Below are 24,826 nucleotides of genomic sequence, written 5' to 3'. Positions count from 1 at the left end.
ATCATAATGGCACAGAGTGGTATTTAGTAATGAGTGGTTTAATTATGTTTACTCACGTGGGACCTGGATTCTCTGGGTAGGAGAGAGGACAGTGTCTGTCTGTTCCTGTTGTGGGCATCCAGGTCCACGAAGATGACAGACCAAGAGCAACCCTGCAGAACAACAGAGATGACAAGAGTCATGTTCACTGGTGGTTGTTGGGTTGATGTGGGTCAGACGAGGTCTGACACTGTTTCGTTGTGGATGAAAATTGTAGCGCTTCCGTATTGTCACTATGCAAGATTCAACGTAGCCTGCATGCTACCATGTTTGGACATAATGCATTTGGCGAACCTGTTCGAACACCCGACTTTTCACAGGCAATCAGAACTCAAAACATCTAAGACATATTTATATTTATTCCCTTTTCGAGCAACCATTTGTTTCCGTCCGTGCCTTTGAACAGTGCCACTAGTGAGCCATGCGACTGCAGGGCATGGATGGCAGCTACTGGCTGTTCCCAGCATGTCCTGATATAGGCCTGTCACACTGCAGCTGTCACCACCACTTCCACTAGCTCTCTGAAAAGAAGCCTTAATATGCAGGAAACAACATCAAATGTCACAACCATGAACACAAGCATTTTGCTACACACGCAATAACATCTGCTAAATATGTGTGTGACCAACACCATTTGATATGATTTGATTTTGACAGTCGCTCACGCACGGACACACGTACCGACATGAGCGCGTGCACACACACACCACATTCTCTACATGGCAGAAGACCTGTTTGTTTATGTTACTGTGAATTCAGCTCGGAGGATGAAGTGCTGGCCACTAACCATTTAAATGAAAGCCACACACTCAGAGCCTCCAACATCTCACCTGCCGCCTCTGCAGAGCAAAACCAGCTTTGAAAGGAGCAATATTATAACCTTATTCTTACAAAAGACCCAATATTGCACAACCATTTGATATTTTTGGGTACAAAGCTAAAAAAGCATTGTGTTTTTCTATGCTTTGAGCACAGTGCGGGGGCACTCCAACCATGAAGGGCCATCCAATCACCTCGATACCACATCATGTTGTTAGACTGCAAACTCTTTACCTACGGTATGATTACCTACCCACAAGCCCCTCTGTTGAGATGAGGGCCTGAGTGCTTTTTCTAGGTTAGTTGACTGTGCCATTTTTGGATTAACACACCTCACAAATGTATGCTACAAATGTTCCTGGACACGTTTCTTCACCAACACCTCAACCATGTTCACATTAAAGTAAAGACAAAAACATACTAAGCTGCTTCTGCACAATGCATTATGTATGCTGCTTTCAAACAAGCCAACCGAAGCTTTTAGCCATCAGAGTGACTCTCATCAGGCCTGCTTTAGTGATTTAGTGTACATACTGCATGGTTTGGTGGAATGGGATGTAAATGATTGTGACAGCACAGAACGTGGTCTCCACTGTGACCTACGCTTCTTAGGACCATACCTTTATTGACAGCACTCCACATTTTGCTGTGAAACAGGCAGTCACTTTAGAAGTTGACAACCCACACATAAAAGTTGGGTAAAGTTAGTGATTGGCTCCCGCTCGACCATTGTGCTCTGGCTAGTCATTGATTGGCTGTTGCCTCTAAGGAACACAGTAGGGGAGAGTCACTGATCATGGCTTATTCTCAGTTGAACATCTAAAGGAAGTCAGAGGGGCACTGAGAGCAGGCCATCGTTAATAACCTATGTGATGACTCATAGCCACCCCATCCCCAACGTGGGCCACACAGCAGCCCACACACCAGCCACTACTATACTACTGCCTAATGACAGGAACCAAACCCAGTGGGGCACAGAGTTTAATCTAAAACTCTGATCATCAATGAGTCAATTTAACATCATTGGCTGTGGATTAATTAGATGAAGGGGGCGGCTAAGGAGAAGAGCACATCATTAAATCACTGATAATAGTAGCAAGAGACTATAGCAATCATAAGGTGACTTCAGAAAGTATTCACACCCCTTGTTACAAAGCGGGATTAAAATGGATTTAATATTATTTTTTGGCAACAATCTACATTATGAAAAATAAAACAATATGTATATTGATTAGATACAGTTGAAGTCGGATGTTTACATACACCTTAGCCAAATACATTTAAACTCAGTTTTTCACAATTCCTGACATTTAATCCTAGTAAAAGATCCCAGCTTTAGGTCAGTTGGGATCACCACCTTATTTTAAGAATATGAAATGTCACAATAATAGTAAAGAGAATGATTTATTTCAGCTTTTATTTCTTTCATCACATTCCCAGTGGGCCAGAAGTTTACATACACTCAATTAGTATTTGGTAGCATTGCCTTGAAATTGTTTAACTTGGGTCAAACGTTTTGGGTAGCCTTCCACAAGCTTCCCACAATAAGTTGGGTGAATTTTGGCCATTCCTCCTGACAGAGCTGGTGTAACTGAGTCAGGTTTGTAGGCCTCCATGCTCACACACGCTTTTCAGTTCTGCCCATACATTTTATATAGGATTGAGGTCAGAGCTTTGTGATGGCCATTCCAATACCTTGACTTTGTTGTCCTTAAGCCATCTTGCCACAACTTTGGAAGTATGCTTGGGGTCATTGTCCATTTGCAAGACCCATTTGCGACCACACTTTCACTGATGTCTTGAGATGTTGCTTCAATATATCCACATAATTTTTTTACCTCATGATGCCATCTATTTTGTGAAGCGCACCAGTCCCTCCTGCAGCAAAGCACCCCAACAACATGATGCTGCCACCCCCGTCTTTCACGGTTGGGATGGTGTTCTTTGGCTTGCAAGCCTCCCCCTTTTCCCTCCAAACATAACGATGGTCATTATGGCCAAACAGTTCTATTTTTGTTTCATCAGACCAGAGGACATTTCTCCAAAAAGTTTGATCTTTGTTCCCATGTTCAGTTGCAAACCGTAGTCTGGCTTTTTTTTTAATGGCGGTTTTGGAGCAGTGGCTTCTTCCTTGCTGAGCGGCATTTCAAGTTATGTCAATATAGGACTCGTTTTACTGTGGTTATAGATACTTTTGTACCTGTTTCCTCCAGCATCTTCACAAGGTCCTTTGCTGTTGTTCTGGGATTGATTTGCAATTTTCGCACAAAGGTACGTTCATCTCCAGGAGACGGAACGCGTCTCCTTCTTGAGCGGTATGACAGCTTCGTGTTCCCATGGTGTTTGTACTTGTGTACTATTGTTTGTACAGATGAACGTGGTACCTTCAGGCATTTGGAAATTGCTCCCAAGGATGAACCAAACTTGTGGAGGTCTACAATTTTTTTTCTGAGTTCTTGGCTGATTTCTTTTGATTATCCCATAATGTCAAGCAAAGGGGCACTGAGTTTAAAGGTAGGCCTTGAAATACATCCACAGGTACACCTCCAATTGACTCAAATGATGTCAATTAGCCTTTCAGAAGCTTCTAAAGCCATGACATCATTTTCTGGAATTTTCCAAGCTGTTTAAAAGGCACAGTGAACTTAGTGTATGTCAACTTCTGACCCACTGGAATTGTGATACAGTGAATTATAAGTGAAAAAATCTGTCTGTAAACAATTGTTGGAAAAATTACTTGTGTCATGCACAAAGTAGATGTTCTACCGACTTGCCAAAACTATAGTTTGTTAACAAGAAATTTGTGGAGTGGTTGAAAAATGAGTTTTAATGACTCCAACATAAGTGTACATAAGTCTTCCGACTTCAACTGTAAGTACTCAACCCCCTGAGTCAATACATGTTGGAATCTCCTTTGGTAGCGATTACAGAGGGAGTCTTTCTGAGTAAATCTCAAAGAGCTTTCCACACCCCGATTGGGCAACATTTTCCCATGATTCTTTTCAAAGATTCTTCAAGCTCTTTGAAATTGGTTATTGATCATTGCTAAACAACAATTTTCAGGTCTTTTCAAGCAGATTTAAGTCAAAACTGTAACTCGGCCACTCAGGAACATTCACTGTCTTAATGGTAAGGAACTCCAGTGTAGATTTGGCCCAGTGTTTTAGGTTATTGTCCTGCTGAAAGGTGAATTCATCTCCCAGTGTCTGGTGGAAAGCAGACTGAACCAGGTTTTCCTTTAGGATTTTGCCTGTGCTAAGCTTTTTTATTTGCCTGTTTCTTTCTTTTTTATCCGGGGAAAAAAACGATCCTGAACGATTACAAGCATACCTGTAACATAGTAATGTGTTGTATTGGATTTGCCCCAAACATAACCCTTTGTATTCAGGACAAATGGTTAATTGCTTTGCAACATTTTTGCAGTATTACTTTAGCACCTTGTTGCAAACAGGATATGTGTTTTGGAATATTTTTTTATTCTGTACTGGCTTCTTTATTTTTACTCTGTCAATTAGGTTAGAATTGTGGACTAACTACAATATTGTTGATCCATCTTCAGTTCTCTCCTATCACAGCCATTACACTGTAATTGTTTTAAAGTCACCATTGGCATGGTGAAATCCTTCAGCGGTTTCTTCCTCTCTGGCAACTGAGTTAGGGAGGACACCTTTATCTTTGTAGTGACTGGTGTTGGGGATTAATCAGAATAGCTGGGTAACATAGATAAGATGTTTTATTTTCATTATATGCTTGTGAGTTACTTCTCATTTAGAATGTATCTTGTTGTACTATAGTGGTGGCCATTTGCAGTTATCCTTTCTCTGTCCTGGGGTCAGTTACTTGGGCCGCAGAGAGTGGAGGGCTCAAGCTTGTCTTCATATGTAAACATATCTTTTAAACCATGTGAAGGGATGATTGAGGGGGAACCAATTATCTCTTGGCTCCACAATGTCTGTGTGCCAGTCACTGTGTCTCTGTGATCTTGTCTAGGAGGGGGTGTATTTGATATGCCTGTTGATGAGGTTTTGTTTTATGGTCCTGAGTGGTACCAAGAGCGAGATAAGAACATAGTTTAGGAGACAAAACTGAACGATAATTTATAGCCAATGCTGTCTGGCTATGTGTGTCTTTGCTATAAAGGATCTCAGTTGCAATGTGTAAGCACTCTCAAATAATTAATTTATAGACACTGAATTGATCTGAGAGTCACAGGGTTGTGATGGAGCTCATAATAATTAAAGATGGACTTTATGATAACTCTGACTTGTTTGGTCTCATGATTTGGTAAATACAGGACATTTCCACTACACTGGGTATGGCAACACACCATCCAAAGTGTAATTGTAACGGTTTTCTAGTGGTGATGAAGGAGAGTCGGACCAAACTGCAGCGTGTCGATTGCGATCCATATTTATTAAACAAAACGTAAACACGACTAAACACTAAACACTACAAAACAATAAACGTAATGAAAACCGAAAACAGCCTATCTAGTGCAAACTAACAGAGAGTACAAGTAAGACACTAAGGACAATCACCCACGACAAACTCAAAGAATATGGCTGCCTAAATATGGTTCCCAATCAGAGACAACGATAAGCACCTGCCTCTGATTGAGAACCACTCCAGACAGCCATAGACCTTGCTAGACAACCCACTAAGCTACAATCCCAATACCACCACCAAAACCCCAAGACAAACACACCACAATTACAAAAACCCCATGCCACACCCTGGCCTGACCAAATACATAAAGATAAACACAAAATACTTTGACCAGGGCGTGACAGTAATTAATAACGCAACCATACTCAAAGGGATATTTAATGTCTGCTTTCTCAATAGGTGCCCTTTGTAAAGCCTCCCTGGTCATTGTGGTTGAATCTGTGTTTGAAATTCATGGCTCAACTCAGGGAACTTACAGATAATTGTATGTGTGGGGTACAGAGACGAGGTACAGGTATCATTCAAAAATCATGTTACACACAATTATTACATTTTTCAACTTACATTTTTAGTCTTGAACCCATGTAAGCATGCCATAACAAAGGGGTTAAATACTTATATACACCAGACATTTCAGCTTTTAATTTTTAAATAAATTGTACAAAAATGTAAAAACATCATTCCACTTTGACATTATGGGGTATTGTGTGTAGGCCAGTGACACACCAAATATAAATTTAATCACTTTTCAAATCAGGTTGCAACACAGCATGTCACGCCCTGGTCTAAGTATTTTGTGTTTTTCTTCATGTATTGGGTCAGGCCAGGGTGTGGCATGGGGTTTTTGTATTGTGGTGTGTTTTATCTTGGGGTTTTGGTGTGTATGTATTGGGATTGTAGCTAGTGGGGTTATCTAGCAAAGTCTATGGCTGTCTGGAGTGGTTCTCAATCAGAGGCAGGTGTTTATCGTTGTCTCTGATTGGGAACCATATTTAGGCTGCCATATTCTTTGAGTTTGTCGTTGGGTGATTGTCCTATGTGTCGTTGTTCCTGTCTCAGTGTTAGTTTACACAAGTATAGGCTGTTTCGGTTTTTGTTAAGTTCTTTGTTTTGGAGTGTTTGTTATTGATTCGTGTTTTACGTTCGTTCATTAAACATGGATCGCAATCTACACGCTGCATTTTGGTCCGACTCTCCTTCACCACATGAAAACCGTAACACAGCAAACATTTAGAAAAGTCAAGGGGTGTGAATACTTTCTGAATGCACTGTATATCACTATGGGTAAGGTTTTCTCCCTTCATGGTAGGTTTACACGGGACACGATGAAGTTGATGTGCTTTATTTGATTGAAATGCTTCGTGCTGTGTGCATGAACGAACAAATCGGAAAAGAAAGAAATCCGTTTCGAGATAACCAAGAATGCTAAGTGGAAGTTTCTCAGTTTTCCAATCCATTAGCCCATATAACGGATGTTCACATTCCTGTCTTTACTTCCTCTAGACTCCAAAACAAATGAATCCTACAAATGGCTGATCCAGAAAGGAGCAAGGAAATCAAGGAAATGGGAACACCAGTAATCCATCAAAGCCATTAGTGCATCTAGCTAGTCAGCACTGAGTACAACACAAGCCCACTCAATAAAACCCCCCGAGTGTCTGGTTCCCTTTCCACACGCAGAACATTTCCATCACATCACCGGCCTCAGGTGATTTCAATATTTCTCTGAGAACTGTTGTGCTATGATCATCTATAAGATCTTGAAGATGGATGGTGATGTAATGGGACTCCCGATTTGAAGTATAAATCAGTTACACACCATCTATAATGCAATCTTAACGCATCAGACGCTGTTACACCAGAGGTGAATACCCAGTTCGGTCATTCAAATCCTAAACTCTTATCTTCAGAGTAAGCGAGGACAATGTCTGGGACTCTAGACAGAATGGATGAAGTTGGAGAATGAATCAAAAATACCTGATTCCCAAACAGGTTGAATCCATTGATAGCCTCGAGAGCAGCTTTGGCCAGCCCCACAGAACTGCAAAAGAAAGAACATGTTTTAGAAACCCAATATAAACCTGAAAGCACTGTCTATGGTATTTATAATTGAAATACCATAGGCTACACATTTTCTGTTCTGTTCCATAGCTCCAGGTCACATGCACGCCTAACATGCATATGTTACTTTATAAAAGGGGGTTTGGGTACACTTTTTATGAACCCCCTTATGTATAAGGCACATGACACCCAACACTAACATCCCATGACCTGTAAATGAGCCTTACATTTATACTGTAAACGCCTACAAGTATACATTTGAATGCTTTTAAAACGTAGTTACAAACAGGTGACTCATATATATAATTGTTGCTGGGAGGGGGGCTGAAATCATTGTGCAGTTGACGTTGCAGAGAAAATAGCAGTCAATTTCTCTGTCATTTTGTTTTCCTTTCCCTCTTAACAGTGCTCTATAAAAGAAGAAGACGTGGCAAGGATAGTTGCACGATATGCAGACATATAAAAAAGGTGTTCAATCCCACAAACAGAGCCCAAATTGATACAAAAATGCAGAAAATAAGAGAACATAGTTGAAAACCAGCTCTCCGAAAGACAACTTCAGCTCCCTCTCTGACAAAATCATCAGCATTGATCACAATCGAGCAACATGAGGCATTTTGAAAGTCTATTGATTTTTTTGGGCTGAACCTGCCTGGACATATGCATAAGAGCTGTCAACAGTTCTGAGTGAGTGTGGCGCCTTAGTCGAAAGTAAAAAAAAAAATTAAAAAAATTGTGCACACCGTGCTGAAGTTTCAGAGAGCAGGGTGGCATTAACAAGTTACAGACTATAAAGCACAACACAGTATATTGTAATACTATTTTCACAAAAGGGAGAAACATATATACAGTAACATAACATTCTGCGTTGTAATTAATCCAGATTGATATTGACAGCTTCTGTCGACACATCCCAATGAGTGCAGTCAGGATTAACCCTACTATAGAGTGGACTTAAATTGGAAATATAATGCAGCTGAACAAAGCAAAATATTACTACAGAATTACGTCTATAATTTGGTTGCGCTATCTTCTACTTGGTAAGAGACTGCCACGGGGTAATCCAAGAGCTCGATAGGACTAAAGCGTAGCCATTTTTGCACAAACTCAATACCGTCTAGGCTTGATGACATTAACATTGTTTTATAATGACTTCCATTTTCCTTTCAGCTGAGCTTGAATGTCATGATTTAAAACTCCAGATGAAGGCATTTATCACAGCTTTCTGTGACACACACAGGCACTACGTTTCCATCGGCAATCTGGTACACTGAGTTAATGGAACAGTTTTTTTCCCCCCATTGTAAATGCGCCTGAAACTCGGTGAATGACTCCGCATTGAGATAATGAACTCAGAAAGTTACTGCATGTAAAGTTGTGATTCTGCCCCCGCAATTGTTTTGCCTATTAATGTGTATTATGGAAACTGAACTAGAAAACAGTCATTCTGAATTTGACTAACGAACTAGGTTGCCAAATTATTGTCTGTATAGAATGCAACGTCTGTAATTTATCTATAGAAAATGGTGGTAAGTTGCAACCAATTTTCATGCAATCTTTAGGAGAAAACAATGTTTTCCAGAGATAAGGGACAGAGGAAACAGAATCATTATTGAGGTCTTAAGAGAGGGAGAGGCAGATCTACTGCTCAAATTATAGGCCATCGACATGCACGGTTTCTCCTTTGCCTTGACTAGCCTAAAAACCTCTGATGGAAATATACTCTCTTTGTTTTTGTGGAGAGGTGAACACATTATGTGTGTGGAGACTGTGTCAAGCAGTGTATTCATATCTTTATAAATCAATGTATTCACTAGAGGAGGAAAAACAGACCTGGAGTGCAATTCAGTGCTTCCATTGTTGTACTTGCTCCCTCTCTCCCACATGCCAAAGTCAGGCACTCTGTATGCCCTCTCTACACAGAATACCAGATTCTGGATGAACGATACCTGCAGAGTTAGAAAACACAACAATGTCACATGAATCTCTAGCGAGATCTTTCAATCTCAACATAGAAAGCTTTCTCCCTGGAATTACAGTGCATTTGGAAAGTAATTCTAGGCTCTGGAGTTTTTCCATTTTGTTATGTTACAGCTTTATTCGAAAATGGATTAAATGGTTTTTTTCCTCATCAATACCTCATAATGACAAAGCAAATAAAAATATTATTTTTTGCAAAAGTATAAAAAAAAAACAGACATATCACATTTACATAAGTATTCAGACCCTTTACTCAGTACTTTGTTGAAACACCTTTGGCAGAGATTACAGCCTCAAGTCTTCTTGGGGATTACGCTACAAGCTTGGCACACCTTGTATTTGGGAAGTTTCTCCCATTCTTCTCTGCAGACCCTCTCAAGCTCTGTCAGGTTGGATGGGGAGCGTTGCTGCACAGCTATTTTCAGGTCTCTCCAGAAATGTTCGATTGGGTTCAAGTCCGGCTTTGGCTGGGCCACTCAAGGACATTCAGAGACTTGTCCCGAAGCCACAACTACATTGTCTTGGCTGTGTGCTTAGGGTCATTGTCTTGTTGGAAGGGTGAACCTTTGACCCAGTCTGAGGTCTTGAGCACTCTGGAGAAGGTTTTCATGAAGGATCTCTCTGTACTTTGCTCCGTTCATCTTTCTCTCGATACTGACTAGTCTCCCAGTCCCTGCCACTGAAAAACATCCCCACAGCATGATGCTGCCACCACCATGCTGGTGACAGGTTTCCTCCAGACGTGGCGCTTGACATTCAGGTCAAATAGTTCCATCTTGGACCAGAGACTCTTGTTCCTCATGGTCTGAGAGTCTTTAGGTGTCTTTTGGCAAACTCCAAGCGGGCTGTCACGTGCCTTTTACTGAAGAGTGGCTTCTGTCTGGCCACTCTACCATAAACGCCTGATTGGTGGTACTGCAGAGATGTTTTTTTTCCCACCTTTATTTAACAGGTAGGCTAGTTGAGAACAAATTCTCATTTGCAACTGCGACCTGGCCAAGATAAAGCATAGCAATTCGACACATACAACAACACAGAGTTACACATGGAATAAACAAAACATAGTCAATAATACAGTAGAACGAAATAAAACAAAAAGTATATATACAGTGAGTGCAAATGAGATAAGATAAGGGAGTTAAGGCAATAAATAGGTCATGGTAGCGAAGTAATTACAATATAGCAATTAAAACACTGGAATGGTAATGTGCAGAAGATGAATGTGCAAGTAGAGATAGTGGGGTGCAAAGGAGCAAGATAAATAAATACATACAGTATGGGGATGAGGTAGGTAGATAGCCCATCTGTAATCAGCCCATCTATGTACAGGTGCAGTGATCTGTGAGCTGCTCTGACAGCTGGTGCTTAAAGCTAGTGAGGGAGATATGAGTCTCCAGCTTCAGAGATTTTTGCAGTTTGTTCCAGTCATTGGCAGCAGAGAACTGGATGGAAAGACGACCAAAAGAGGAATTGGCTTTGGGGGTGACCAGTGAGATATACCTGCTGGAGCGCGTGGTACGAGTGGGTGCTGCTATGGTGACCAGTGAGCTGAGATAAGGTGGGGCTTTACCTAGCAGAGACTTGTAGATAACCTGTAGCCAGTGGGTTTGGCGACGAGTATGAAGCGAGGGCCAACCAACGAGAGCGTACAGGTCGCAATGGTGGGTAGTGTATAGGGCTTTGGTGACAAAACGGATGGCATTGTGATAGACTGCATCCAGTTTGTTGAGTAGAGTGTTGGAGGCTACTTTATAGATGGCATCACCGAAGTCGAGGATCGATAGGATGATCAGTTTTACGAGGGCATGTTTGGCAGCATGAGTGAAGGATGCTTTGTTGAGATATAGGAAGCCAATTCTAGATTTAATTTAGGATGTGAGATGCTTAATGTGAGTCTGGAAGGAGAGTTCACAGTCTAACCAGACACCTAGGTATTTGTAGTTGTCCACATATTCTAAGTCAGAGCCGTCCAGAGTAGTGATGCTGGATGGGCGAGCAGGTGCGGGCAGTGATCGGTTGAATAGCATGCATTTAGTTTTACTTGTGTTTAAGAGCAGTTGGAGGCCACGGAAGTAGAGTTGTATGGCATTGAAGCTCGTCTGGAGGTTAGTTAACACAGTGTCCAAAGAGGGGCCAGAAGTATACAGAATGGTGTCGTCTGCGTAGAGGTGTATCAGAGAATCACCAGCAGCAAGAGCAACATTATTGAGGTATACAGAGAAGAGAGTCTGCCCGAGGATTGAATCCTGTGGCACCCCCATAGAGACAGCCAGAGGTCCGGACAACAGTCCCTCTGATTTGACACACTGAACTCTGTCTGAGAAGTAGTTGGTAAACCAGGCGAGGCAATCATTTGAGAAACCAAGGCTGTCGAGTCTGCCGATAAGAATGTGGTGATTGACAGTTGAAAGCCTTGGTCACGTCAATGAAAACGGCTGCAAAGTAATGTCTCTTATCGATTGCGGTTATGTTGTTGTTTAGGACCTTGACCAGCTCTGAAACCAGTATGCATATTTTATTTATTTTATTTTACCTTTATTTAACTAGGCAAGTCAGTTAAGAACAAATTCTTATTTTCAATGACGGCCTAGGAACAGTTGGTTAACTGCCTGTTCAGGGGCAGAACGACAGATTTGTACCTTGTCAGTTCGGGGATTTGAACTTGCAACCTTCCGGTTGCTAGTCCAACGCTCTAACCACTAGGCTACCCTGACTCCCTGCATAGCAAAGAAGGTATGGTGGGATTCGAACTGGTCGGTAATCTGTTTGTTAACTTGGCTTTAGAAGACCTTAGAAAGACAGGGTAGGATAGATATAGGTCTGTAGCAGTTTGGGTCTAGAGTGTCTCCCCCTTTGAAGAGGGGGATGACCGCGGCAGCTTTCCAATCTTTGGGAATCTCAGACGATATGAAAGAGAGGTTGAACAGGCTAGTAATAGGGGTTGCAACAATTTCAGCAGATAATTTTAGAAAGAGAGGGTCCAGATTGTCTAGCCCGGCTGATTTGTAGGGGTCCAGATTTTTCAGCTCTTTCAGAACATCAGCTCTCTGGATTTGGGTAAAGGAGAAATGGTGGGGGCTTTGGCGAGTTGCTGTGGAGGGTGCCGGGCAGTTGACCGGGGTAGGGGTAGCCAGGTGGGTGGAAAGCATGGCCAGCCATAGAGAAATGCTTATTGTAATTCTCAATTATAGTGGATTTATCAGTGGTGACAGTGTTTCCTAGCCTCAGAGCAGTGGGCAACTGGGAGGAGGTGCTCTTATTCTCCATGGACTTTACATTGTCCCAGAACTTTTTTGAGTTAGTACTACAGGATGCAGATTTCTGTTTGAAAAAGCTAGCCTTAGCTTTCCTAACTGCCTGTGTATATTTGTTCCTGACTTCCCTGAAAAGTTGCATATCACGGGGGCTGTTCAATGCAAACGCAGAACGCCACAGGATGTTTTTGTGCTGGTCAAGGGCAGACAGGTCTGGAGTGAACCAAGGACAATTCCTAGTTCTACATTTTTTGAATGGAGCATGCTTATTTAAGATAGTGAGGAAGGCACTTTTAAAGAATAGCCAGGCATCATCTACTAAAGGGATGAGGTCAATGACATTCCAGGATACCCCGGCCAAGTCGATTAGAAAGGCCTGCTCGCAGAAGTGTTTTAGGGAGCGTTTGACAGTGATGATGGGAGGTCGTTTGGTCGCAGACCCATTACGGATGCAAGCAATGAGGCAGTGATCACTGAGATCTTGATTGAAAACAGCAGAGGTGTATTTGGAGGGCGAGTTAGTTAGGATGACATCTATGAGGGTGCCCGTGTTTACGGATTTGGAGTTGTACCTGGGAGGTTCATTGATAGTTTGTGTGAGATTGAGAGCATCAAGCTTGGAATCCTCGGGCAGATTATGTCGGTATTCCAGTTGTAGAGGATCGGTGGGGTTCTGTGCCCCGTACCGGCAGTGGAAGGAGTCCGGATATTGTAGCCCAGGAGTGAGTCGGGAGATGGGTCTAGCATGTGCTAGCCCCAGGCTAGTTGGTGCTAGCTCCGGGACGGAAACGTTAGCCAGGAGTAGTCAACCCGGGTTGCGGTTAGCTAGCTGTGATGACCCAGATGAAAAGGTTCAGAGTTTGTGGTAGGAATTCGGGGATATGGAGAGAAAAATAGGTCCGGTATGCTCTGGTTTGAAACGCGTTGTACAAACTGGCGAGAGCTTTTCGAGCTAAAGGTTAGCTGATGACCGCTAGCAGTGGTTAGCTGACTGATAGCTAGTTAGCTAGCTAGCTTCAGTTGAGGTATTCCAGTTCGGAGGTAAATAGAAATAGTTTAGGGGGGAAAAAAACAGATCCAAACCACATTGGGTGAGGTGGGAGAGTATTTTGAAGTTGAGGATTAGGAAATATATGAACGAGAAGAAAAACATATATATACACATGGGACGGGACAAGCCAAAGACAAAGACGTCTGACTGCTACGCCATCTTGGATATACAGTGGGGCAAAAAAGTATTTAGTCAGCCACCAATTGTGCAAGTTCTCCCACTTAAAAAGACGAGGCCTGTAATTTTCATCATAGGTACACTTCATCTATGACATACAAAATGAGACAAAAAATATCCAGAAAATCACATTGTATGATTTTTAATGAATTTATTTGCAAATTATGGCGGAAAATAAGTATTTGGTCCCCTACAAACAAGCAAGATTTCTGGCTCTCACAGACCTGTAACTTCTTCTTTAAGAGGCTCCTCTGTCCTCCACTCGTTACCTGTATTAATGGCACCTGTTTGAACTTGTTATCAGTATAAAAGACACCTGTCCACAACCTCAAACAGTCACACTCCAAACTCCACTATGGCCAAGACCAAAGAGCTGTCAAAGGACACCAGAAACAAAATTGTAGACCTGCACCAGGCTGGGAAGACTGAATCTGCAATAGGTAAGCAGCTTGGTTTGAAGAAATCAACTGTGGGAGCAAATATTAGGAAATGGAAGACATACAAGACCACTGATAATCTCCCTCGATCTGGGGATCCACGCAAGATCTCACCCCGTGGGGTCAAAATGATCAAAAGAACGGTGAGCAAAAATCCCAGAACCACACGGGGGGACGTAGTGAATGACCTGCAGAGAGCTGGGACCAAAGTAACAAAGCCTACCATCAGTAACACACTATGCCGCCAGGGACTCAAATCCTGCACTGCCAGACGTGTCCCCCTGCTTAAGCCAGTACATGTCCAGGCCCGTCTGAAGTTTGCTAGAGAGCATTTGGATGATCCAGAAGAAGATTGGGAGAATGTCATACGGTCAGATGAAACCAAAATATAACTTTTTGGTAAAAACTCGTCGTGTTTGGAGGACAAAGAATGCTGAGTTACCACCGGGTTCTTGGTCACATCCCTAACCAAGGCCCTTCTCCCTCGATTGGTCAGGCGGCCAACTCTAAGAAGAGTCTTAGTGGTTCCAAACTTTTTCCATTTAAGAATGATCGAGGCCAGGTTCTTGGGGACCTTCAATGCTGCAGAGATTTTTTGGTACCCTTCCCCAAACCTGCGCGTCAGCACAATCCGGTCCGAGCTCTCTGGACAATTCCTTCCACCTCATGGTTTGATTTTTGCTCTGACATGCACTGTCATCTGTGGCACCCTATATTGTTAGGTGTGTGCCTTTCCAAATCAAATCAATTGAATTTTCCATAGGTGGTCTCAATCAAGTTGCAGAAACATCTCAAGGATGATCAATGGAAATAGGATGTACCTGAGCTCAATTTTGAGTCTCATATTTCTGTTTTTTATTTTTAATTCATTTACAAACATAAAAAAAACAGTTTTTGCTTTGTCATTATGGGGTATTGTTGGTAGATTGATGAGAGAAAAAAATATTTCATAAATATTTTTGAATAATGATGTAACGTAACAAAATGTGGAAAAAGTCAAGGGGTCTGAAAACTTTCCGAATGCACTGTATACTGTACTGTGTCATCATATTGTCAAAAGAAGGGGTCACATAAATGTGAATACATTCTTCAGAAGTTAAATGGAATAAACTATTCTCCAGTAACTCCCATTTCATGCAAATATTCAGTAGAAAAAACACTAACATTTTGCCATTGATGTCATTAACATTTGTGTGCTGCAAATGAAAAGACAAACATCACCCAGTCACATGGGTAGTCAAAATCATGTCCTTAATTTCATCTTGATCAAGGAGGAATGACTCTCCTCTATGCAGCAGAATGAGACTACAGGAGAGAAGGACACTCAGAAAATATTTAAATGATGACGTCGAGGCCATGAAGAAATGTTTTTAAAGTACCAGGGGAGATGTGACTGACAACAGTTTTAATTTAAAGTGAGGGAAACAGAGAGGTCATAAAGCGTACAAAAATGGAGGGAAGACAGGGAACAACATAGAGCCACTGAAATAGGGACATTGTCGGTTATTTTACTTGGGGATTGAGAAGAATGATTATTGTAAGGCTCTTTCTGGCTTCTTTTTTTTTTTTTTTTTTTTTTACAATACAACAACATACACTTAGAAAAGACAACATACAGACACACACAAACATCAACGACATCACACCTGCTCAGGCCCACCTGTTCTCACCCCTATCTCCAGTGCCTTCCCTACTCTCCACCACATGTCCTCAAACTGTCCCATTTTGTTCCTCTCAGTCACCCACGCTCTTTCAATATTTAGATAATGAAGCACATGATTTTTCCATTTCTCTTAACAGTGGAAGATCTTTCTGGTATCTTGATAGTATCTTAATGAATGTTACGGTCACAAATGGACGCATACACAAAACACACACACACACACATACAAAGCATCTACCTGTATTAATACTGCAATGAAGATTCAATTGAATTGAAATTCCAGTCAGGAAAATATACTGAACGACTGCTAAGAGCCAAAATCGGACGAATTAGATTATTTTGTTATCATTTAAATAAGGTGCAGAAATAACACACATTAAGAGTCCTATTTCCTGCTTATTTGTTCTGATGTAGATTAATAAAAGGATGCAAGCTCGTTGATTTCATGTTCATGCTCTCTACTTGTATTATGCAGCTCAATAAGCACTGTTTAAACGTGCAAATTGGGTCTGCTTTGCAAATAGGGCTGGCCCCATTGAAGCTACACAGGCAATTTGTTTGCCTTTGGGAAGAAAAAAAAAACTTTTATAATGTGAGGGTTTCCTTTGCTGCAAACAAAGTGCATGTTCTCTGTAATTGCTTCACGGCATACTGTTCTAGAACAACTCTATTTTTGAAGATAAGTCTGGATAAACAAAAGCTTTTTCTGAGGGCAATAATTTCACCCCTGTGCCCAAAAGTAAAGCTCCCAGTGAGCAGACAAGTGAATTAAGAGATGGAATTAATGAATTTCAAATCTCCCAAAGGGCTATAAAAAGCAGGAGACAGAGAATTAACAGCACTACTGCTGCAGCCACTTTAAAGTACCACTATAACAAAAGAGTTACTATTACTTTAGCTGTTCGTTTCACCATGCCTCCACTCAATCACTTGCTCACTAATGAAAAAGGGTGCCGAATAAGTTAGTGTATGTCAAGAGGCGGGTGTAATGAATTTGACATCTGTTATATAGTCATCAAATCATCACATTTAAATAGTTGCGTTTCTAAAGACGCACGCACCTTTAACAACTGCTTACTCAACTGCTGCCTCTACTATTACTATTGACTGCATCAGGGCACTGTGGCACACATGAGCTTTGTTTATAGTCTTGTCTGTGTGTGTTTCTTTCTGCTCACTGCTGACACAGGGTTTCCCCTTGGGGATCAATAAAGTATTATCAACCTGTCTAATCACTATGAAGAAGCCATGTTGTGTAAGAGTCGTGCTGAGCGAGAGGTCATGTAACGAGGCCAGTGGGCCGTACCTCATCTGTGTTGTAGATGATCTGGAGGCCGGAGCAGATCATCTCCACCAAATAGAGCAGGAACAGGGACAAGGCATCAATCTGACAGAGGGAGACAGGGAGGTGGTATTTAAAAAACGTAAAACCCGGAATCCGTTCGGACATCATTCGTTATCTACAGTATAGGGTTTTTGCCCTACATGTTTGTGAGAGGGTGTACCTGTAGGTGATGGTAGTCATTGTAGGACAGAATCTCATCTCCTGTGTCTACATTGAATATTGAGTGCAGGCACTTGGAGGGGCTGGGGTCCTGTTTGAATTGTTCCACCTGGAAATAGAGGGAATGTGAAGAAAGAGAGCGAAAGAAAGAGAAAAGAGAGAGAGAAAGGGCAAATAAAAGAGGAGTCGGTCCATAAAAGATGCATCTTACTCACTGGGCAATCTTTCCATTATTTATCCTATCCTCACAAAAGGCAAGTGAGGTGGCAATCAGGACTGGGATGGAGAGATCACTAGGATATTCCACTGCGTCATCACTAGGACACACACTAGAATTTTCCTCCAATGACTGGCTTTGAAGACATGAGCAAACCACTCATAAAAATTGGCACAGGTATGCATTAATGTATCTGTAAATATTTCAAACAGCAATTCATGTAAAACACGTACACATATGACATTCCTCCTCAAACCATCCCAGGTCAGATTTGAGTGATTCACATCGAGTAACACACTCTGGATGAGTTTGCTTCACACAGCACGTGAGCGGATAATTTTGTGCCAACATTTGGTACTGACCGAACCATTCACCCCCTTCCGGCACACTTACTTTTTTCACCTCTGTAGGCTAGTTGTCAGGTCAACAGGGGCATACCTCAGTCCCAGATTTACACTGTTCTGTTCTGCTGAGCTTGTCAACCCACTGGATAACTAATTGGTTGGGAAAATGGCTGAAACTGTAATGTAGTCTATAAGACGAACAAAGCAGTCAGCTGTTGCGTTCCAAAATACCCTAACATTTGTTATTGAAAGTGCATTTTCACAATGGTGCAGTTTATGAATCTTGTCAAATGTCACTGTGTGTCAGTGTGTGTGTGATCTTAGCATTAAATAAATGGTTCCGGAGTCAAATATGTCAGAACACATTCGAGAAAGATTGCGTTGTGTGGCTAATCCGTTAAGACTGTGTTTAGTTTCCTTGGTACATTGTGATAAACTTTGATGCCCTCTCTTTAATGTCTTTTATGGCTCTGTAGTTATTTTTATATGATAACATTTGCTTCCTGGTCCCTCTATATTTTGGGTTCATTAAAAATGGCATGTTCTCTGTGAATGCAAGAGACAGATGTTAATGAGCGCTGCACTGTGTAATTAACTGAAGAAACGGTGCATTATAATTAAGACACAGAAAAGCTTTCCCATAAATTAGGTCGTCAAGGTCATGAGTAAATGAAACAAAACAATTTCAAAGGCAACAGACCAGAACATTAGAAAAAAACACAGGGATTTAAGAAGCGTTCGATTGTACTAAAGCTGTAATTATGCGTTCATAGAGGCCTATAAACAATATAAATGCTGCTATTTTGACTGAACGGTCTGCTCAAATACTTTACACAAAAGTGTTCTGCTGAGGCGAAAACCATTTCGAAACCTCTATGTTATTCCATCCACATAAAGATAAAACCAATCCAAGCGTGAGATAGTAAACCGCTGAAGCGTGAGAACAGAGAAGATCAGTAAAAGGACAGAGATCTTTAACTTTGCCCCCCATTACTGACAGTTTCTGTGTTTGCTAAAAATCGATATTCATTACTGGATAATGCCATTTGTTTAGATCACTAAGAATGAGTGTTTCCCGTGGTCCTATGGTCTGACGTTTCATTTGTGGACTCACCTTGTCAGACTGGCGCATGTAACAGTAGAGGATTCCCCTCATGCACTTGATGGCTGAGTGCTCCAGCTCATGGGTGCGTCCCATGTCATCATCGATGCGTCTGCGCGTCAGGGTTGATCGTTGCCATAATGAGATAGAGAAAAACAGCCCAATGAGCAGAAGAGCACATTAAATCAACCTAAACTATCCTACTTCACTGCACAAAATTACCAGAGTCTGGTTATACTGCCTGTGCCTACAATAATGGTACATATTAAATGAGACAACTTATTGTATTTGTACACAGTTATAGACAGGTTTTTAAATCCTATTAGGACATTAACAACAGTTGTTATTCATTTGTCTTCCAAAAGCATAACACAAGCAAGGACATGCTACATTCCAATTGATCACCCATTAAATACATATTTGAAAATCACCCAAATGCTTCCAGTATACTATTGACATAAACAATGGCATCTACATAACATTCGGAGAGTATTCAGACCCCTTTATCCACATTTTTATCCACATGTTACGTTACAGCCTTAATCTAAAATGGATGACATAAAACATTTTCCTCATCAATCTACACACAATACCCCATAATTGGTCAATTCAATTGATTAGACAGGCACACACCCGTCTATATAAAAGGTCCCACAGTTGACAGTGCATGTCAGAGCAAAAACCAAGCCAGGAGGTCAAAGGAATTGTCCGAAGAGCTCCAAGAAAGGATTGTGTCAAGGCACAGATCTGGGGAAGGGTACCAAAACATTTCTGCAGCATTGAAAGGCCCCAAGAACACAGTGGCCTCCATCATTCTTAAATGTTAGAAGTTTGGAACCACCAAGACTGTTCATAGAGCTGGCCGCCCGGCCAAACTGACCAATCGGGGAGAAGGGCCTTGGTCAGGGATGTGACCAAGAACCCAATGGTCACTCTGACAGTGCTCCAGAGTTCCTCTGTGGAAATGGGAGAACATTCCAGAAAGACAACCATATCTGCAGTACTCCACCAATCAGGCCTTTATGGTAGAGTGGCCAGACGGAAGCCACTCCTCAGTAAAAAGGCACATGACAGCCCACTTAGAGTTTGCCAAAAGGCACCCAAAGGACTGAGAAATAAGATTATCTGGTCTGATTGAACTGGTGGTGGTGGCATCATCATTCTGTGGGATGTTTTTCAGCTGCAGGGACTGGGAGACTAGTCAGGACCAAGGGTAAGATGAACGGAGCAAAGTACAAAGAGATCCTTGATGACAACCTGCTCCAGAGTGCTCAGGACCTCAGACTGGGGGGAAGTTTCACCTTCCAACAGGACAACGACCCTAAGCACAAGACAACGCAGGAATGGCTTCGGGACAAGTCTCTGAATGTCCTTGAGGAGCCCAGCCAGAGCCCGGATTAAACCCGATCTAACATCTCTGGAGAGACCTGAAATAGCTGTGCAGCAACGCTCCCCATCCAATCTGACAGAGCTTGAGAGGATCTGCAGAGAAGAATGGGAGAGACTCCTCAAATACAGATGTGCCAAGCTTGTAGAGTTATACCCAAGAAGACTCAAGGCTTTAATCAATGCCAAAGGTGCTTCAACAAAGTAAAGGGTCTGAATACTTTCAGTTCTTATTTTTTCATTAATTTACATTATGGGGTATTGTGTGTACTGTAGATTGATAAGGGAAAGAAACAGTTTAACCAATTTTAGAATAAGGCTGTAACGTAACAAACATTTTCTGGAAAAGGTGAAGGGGTCTGAATACTTTGAATGCACAGTATACTGTACTGTACGAATGCACAGTATACTGTACTCTGTCATCATATTGTCAAAAGGGCTCACATAACTTCTGAAGAATGTATTCAAATTTAAATGGAATAAAGTAATCTCCAATAACTCCCATGTCATGCAAGTATTCAGTAAGTTATTTATTCAACAAAACATATTCACATTTTGTCATTGATGTCATTACCATTTGTGTGTAGGCCTAGTGTATGTTTTCATGAATGACATAAATTCACTTTAATTTCCTACATTTCCACCAGTGCAGTAGACTTACTGGGCACACAGACATGGGCACCTGCCCATCCATCCACTCCAATCTAGTGCACACACTCCAGTCCCCTCTCTAGTCACATGGAGGGTAAGTAATGGTTTGGGCCTGTGCTGTCAGATTGGAATCATCTTAATTAAATTCCTGTGACAATGCTAATGGGAAGAAACCATGACGGATGAGTAGGCCCCTCTGGTCTACTTGAACACTCTATTTTTACTCTCTTGTCCCCTGGGAGAAAAAACGCACACCAGTGCGGTTTTGAAAGAGCACTTTGTTACAAGGTCTAGTGGAGAAAGTCCCTGACTATTTTGAGTATCTCAGATCTCCACTTGAACTTGAGCCCTCAGTATATGAAGTAAAGAACACATTACTACAAAATAAATAAAAAAGTGACCTGTTTCATAATCAGAGATACAGAATGTCTGAAGGTGAGAGGATTGTGCCTCGAGACGAGAGAAACATTTGAAGGAAATATAGTGCTGTTGATGTTTAAACCCCCCCCCCCTTTGCCCTCAGAACAGCCTCAATTTGTCCGGGCATGGACCCTACAAGGTGTCGAAAGCGTTCCACAGGGACACTGGCCCATGTTGACTCCAATGCTTAACACAGCTGTGTTAAGTTGGCGTGATGTCCTTTTGGGGGTGAACCATTCTTGATACACACGGGAAACTGTTGAGCGTGAAAAACCCAGCAGCATTGTAGTTCTTGACATAAACCGGTGCACCTGGCACATACCCCAGTCAAAGGCACTTAAATCTTTTGTCTTGCCTATTCACCCTCTGAATGGCACACATACACAATTCATGTCTCAGTTGACTCATGGCTTAAGAATTATTTAACATGTCTCCTTCAGTTCATCTACAGCAGTGGTTCCTTTTTGTAGTCCCGGACCCCTTCAAACATTCAACCTCCGGCTGCGTACCCCCTCTAGCACAAGGGTCAGCGCACTCCCAAATGTTGTTTTTTTGCCATCATTGTAAGCCTGCCACACACACACAGTAAACTAAACATTTATTAAACATAAGAATGAGTGTGAGTTTGTCACAACCTGGCTCGTGAGAAGATACAAAGAGCTCTTATCGGACAAGGGCAGAAATAATAATATAATAATAATCAATAATTTTGCTCTTTATTTAACCATATTAGATATAAAACCCTATTTGTTCATCAAATATTGTGAATAACTCAGAGGTTAATGAGAAGGGTGTGCTTGAAAGGATACACATACTGTAACTCTGCAATGTTGGGTTGTATTGGAGAGAGTCTCAGTCTTAAATAATTTTCCACACGCAGTCTGTGCCTGTTTTTATTTTTCATGCTAGTGAGAGCCGAGAATCCATTCTCACATAGGTACGTGGTTGCAAAGGTCATCAGTGTCTTAACAGCGCGATTTGCCAAGGCAGAATACTCTGAGCGCAGCCCAATCCAGAAATCTGGTAGTGGCTTCTGATTAAATAAAATGTTCACAGAACCGGTTGTTGCAATTTCGGTATATCGGTAAGTGGACTGGAGGCAGGGCATGAAAGGGATAATGAATCCAGCAGTTTGTGTCATCCGTTTCGGGAAAGTACCTGCGTAATTGCGCACCCAACTCACTCAGGTGCTTTGCTATATCACATTTGACATTGTCCGTAAGCTTGAGATCATTTGAACACAAAAGACCTGTGTGTGATCCTTGTTAATGCATACAGAGAAGAGCTCCGACTTCTTAACTTCTTATGGCTGCAGGGGCAGTATTGAGTAGCTTGGATGAATAAGGTGCCCAGAGGTGCCCAGAGTAAACGGCCTGCTCCTCAGTCCCAGTTGCTAATATATGCATATTATTAGTACATTTGGATAGAAAACACTCTGAAGTTACAAAACAATTTGATGTCTGTGAGTATAACAGAACTCATATGGCAGGCAAAAACCTGAGAAAAAATCCAAACAGGAAGTGGGAAATCTGAGGTTTGTAGTTTTTGAACTCAGCCCTATCGAATACACAGTGGGATATGGTTCAAGTTGCACTTCCTAGGGCTTCTACTAGATGTCAACCGTCTTTAGAAACTTGAATGATGCTTCTACTGTGATGTGGGGCCGGCTGAGAGCTCTTTGAGTCAGTGGTCTGGCAGAGAGCCAGGTCCTGGTCACGCGCATTTCACATGAGAGCGACCTGCGTTCCATGGCTTTTCTACAGACAATGGAATTCTCCGGTTGGAACGTAATTGAAGATTTATGATAAAAACATCCTAAAGATTGATTCTATACTTAGTTTGAAATGTTTCTACGACCTGTAATATAACTTTTTGAACTTTTCGTCGGACGTTGGATCTGCATGAGCGTTTGGATTTGTGCACTAAACGCCCAAACAAAAGTAGCTACTTGGACATAAATAATGGACATTATCGAACAAATCAAACATTTATTGTGGAACTAGGATTCCTGGGAGTGCATTCTGATGAAGACCATCAAAGGTAAGGGAATATTTAAATTGTTATTTCTGATTTCTGTTGACTCCAACATGGCAAATCATTTTTTTTTCTGAGCGCCATTCTCAATTATTGCATGGTTTGCTTTTTCCGTAAAGCTTTTTTGAAATCTGACACAGCGGTTGCATTAAGGAGAGGTATATTATAATTCCATGTGTAACACTTGTATTTTCATCAACATTTATGATGAGTATTTCTGTAAAATTAATGTGGCTATGCAAAATCACAGGATGTTTTTGGAACTACTGAACGTAACGCGCCAATGTAAACTCAGATTTTTTAATATAAATATGAACTATAAACATACATGTATTGTGTAACATGAAGTTCTATGAGTGTCATCTGATGAAGATCATCAAAGGTTAATGATGACCTAACGGTTCGTGGTGACCTAACAATCATTTGTGGTGCTTTCGCTGTAAAGCCTATTTGAAATCGGACACTGTGGTGGGATTAACAACAAGATTACCTTTAAAGCGGTATAAGATACATGTATGTTTGAGGAATTTTAATTTTGAGATTTCTGTTGTTTTGAATTTGGCGCCCTGCACTTTCACTGGCTGTTGTCATATCGATCCCGTTAACGGGATTGCTGCCCTAAGAAGTTTTAATCATAGCCTCAATTTTGTCCCGCACATTGAATATAGTTGCGGAGAGTCCCTGTAATCCTAGATTCCGATCATTCAGGTGAGAAAAAACATCACACAGATAGGCCAGTCGTGTGAGAAACTTGTTATCATGCAAGCGGTCAGACAAGTGAAAATGATGGTGAGTAAAGAAAAATTTAAGCTCGTCTCTCAATTTTAAAAAACGGGTCAATACTTTGAACCCTTGATAACCAGCTTGTAAAAACATTAAATGGTCGCTGCCCATATCATTGCATAGTGCTGAAACTACACGAGAGTTCAGGGGCCTTGCTTTAACAAAGTTAACCATTTTCACTGTAGTGTCCAAAACATCTTTCAAGTGGTCAGGCATTCCCTTGGCGGCAAGAGCCTCTCGGTGGATGCTGCAGTGTACCCAAGTGGCGTCGGGAGCAACTGCTTGCTCGTTACCACTTCACTTCCCAGTTTGGGAATACCTGATCTACACTGATTGAAGCGGATTCAGCAAGCGACATCAATAAGAGATCATAGCTTTCCCCAGGTCAGTCTATGTCATGGAAAGAGCAGGTGTTCCTAATGTTTTGTGCACTCAGTGCAGTCTGGATGCTCTATTAA

General features: G+C 41.6%; 1 protein-coding gene across 3 annotated transcripts in view; it reads right to left on the bottom strand.

Moving 5' to 3' along the window:
- LOC112249084 (phosphorylase b kinase regulatory subunit beta) overlaps positions 1 to 24,826 on the bottom strand; it is an 82,050-nt gene that overhangs the window by 45,084 nt on the left and 12,140 nt on the right. For all 3 annotated transcript variants that reach the window (XM_024418728.2, XM_024418727.2, XM_024418726.2), the window contains 6 exons: positions 19,107 to 19,206; positions 17,433 to 17,540; positions 17,234 to 17,314; positions 9,199 to 9,314; positions 7,282 to 7,345; positions 57 to 152 (listed from right to left, as the gene is read on the bottom strand). In XM_024418728.2, the coding sequence (XP_024274496.2) occupies positions 57 to 152; positions 7,282 to 7,345; positions 9,199 to 9,314; positions 17,234 to 17,314; positions 17,433 to 17,540; positions 19,107 to 19,206 (565 nt within the window). The remainder of the gene's footprint in view (positions 1 to 56; positions 153 to 7,281; positions 7,346 to 9,198; positions 9,315 to 17,233; positions 17,315 to 17,432; positions 17,541 to 19,106; positions 19,207 to 24,826) is intronic.

The sequence above is a fragment of the Oncorhynchus tshawytscha genome, linkage group LG04, assembly GCF_018296145.1.
Source record: "Oncorhynchus tshawytscha isolate Ot180627B linkage group LG04, Otsh_v2.0, whole genome shotgun sequence".
Lineage (NCBI taxonomy): Eukaryota > Metazoa > Chordata > Actinopteri > Salmoniformes > Salmonidae > Oncorhynchus > Oncorhynchus tshawytscha.
This window is presented reverse-complemented; position numbering and strand designations above follow the sequence as displayed.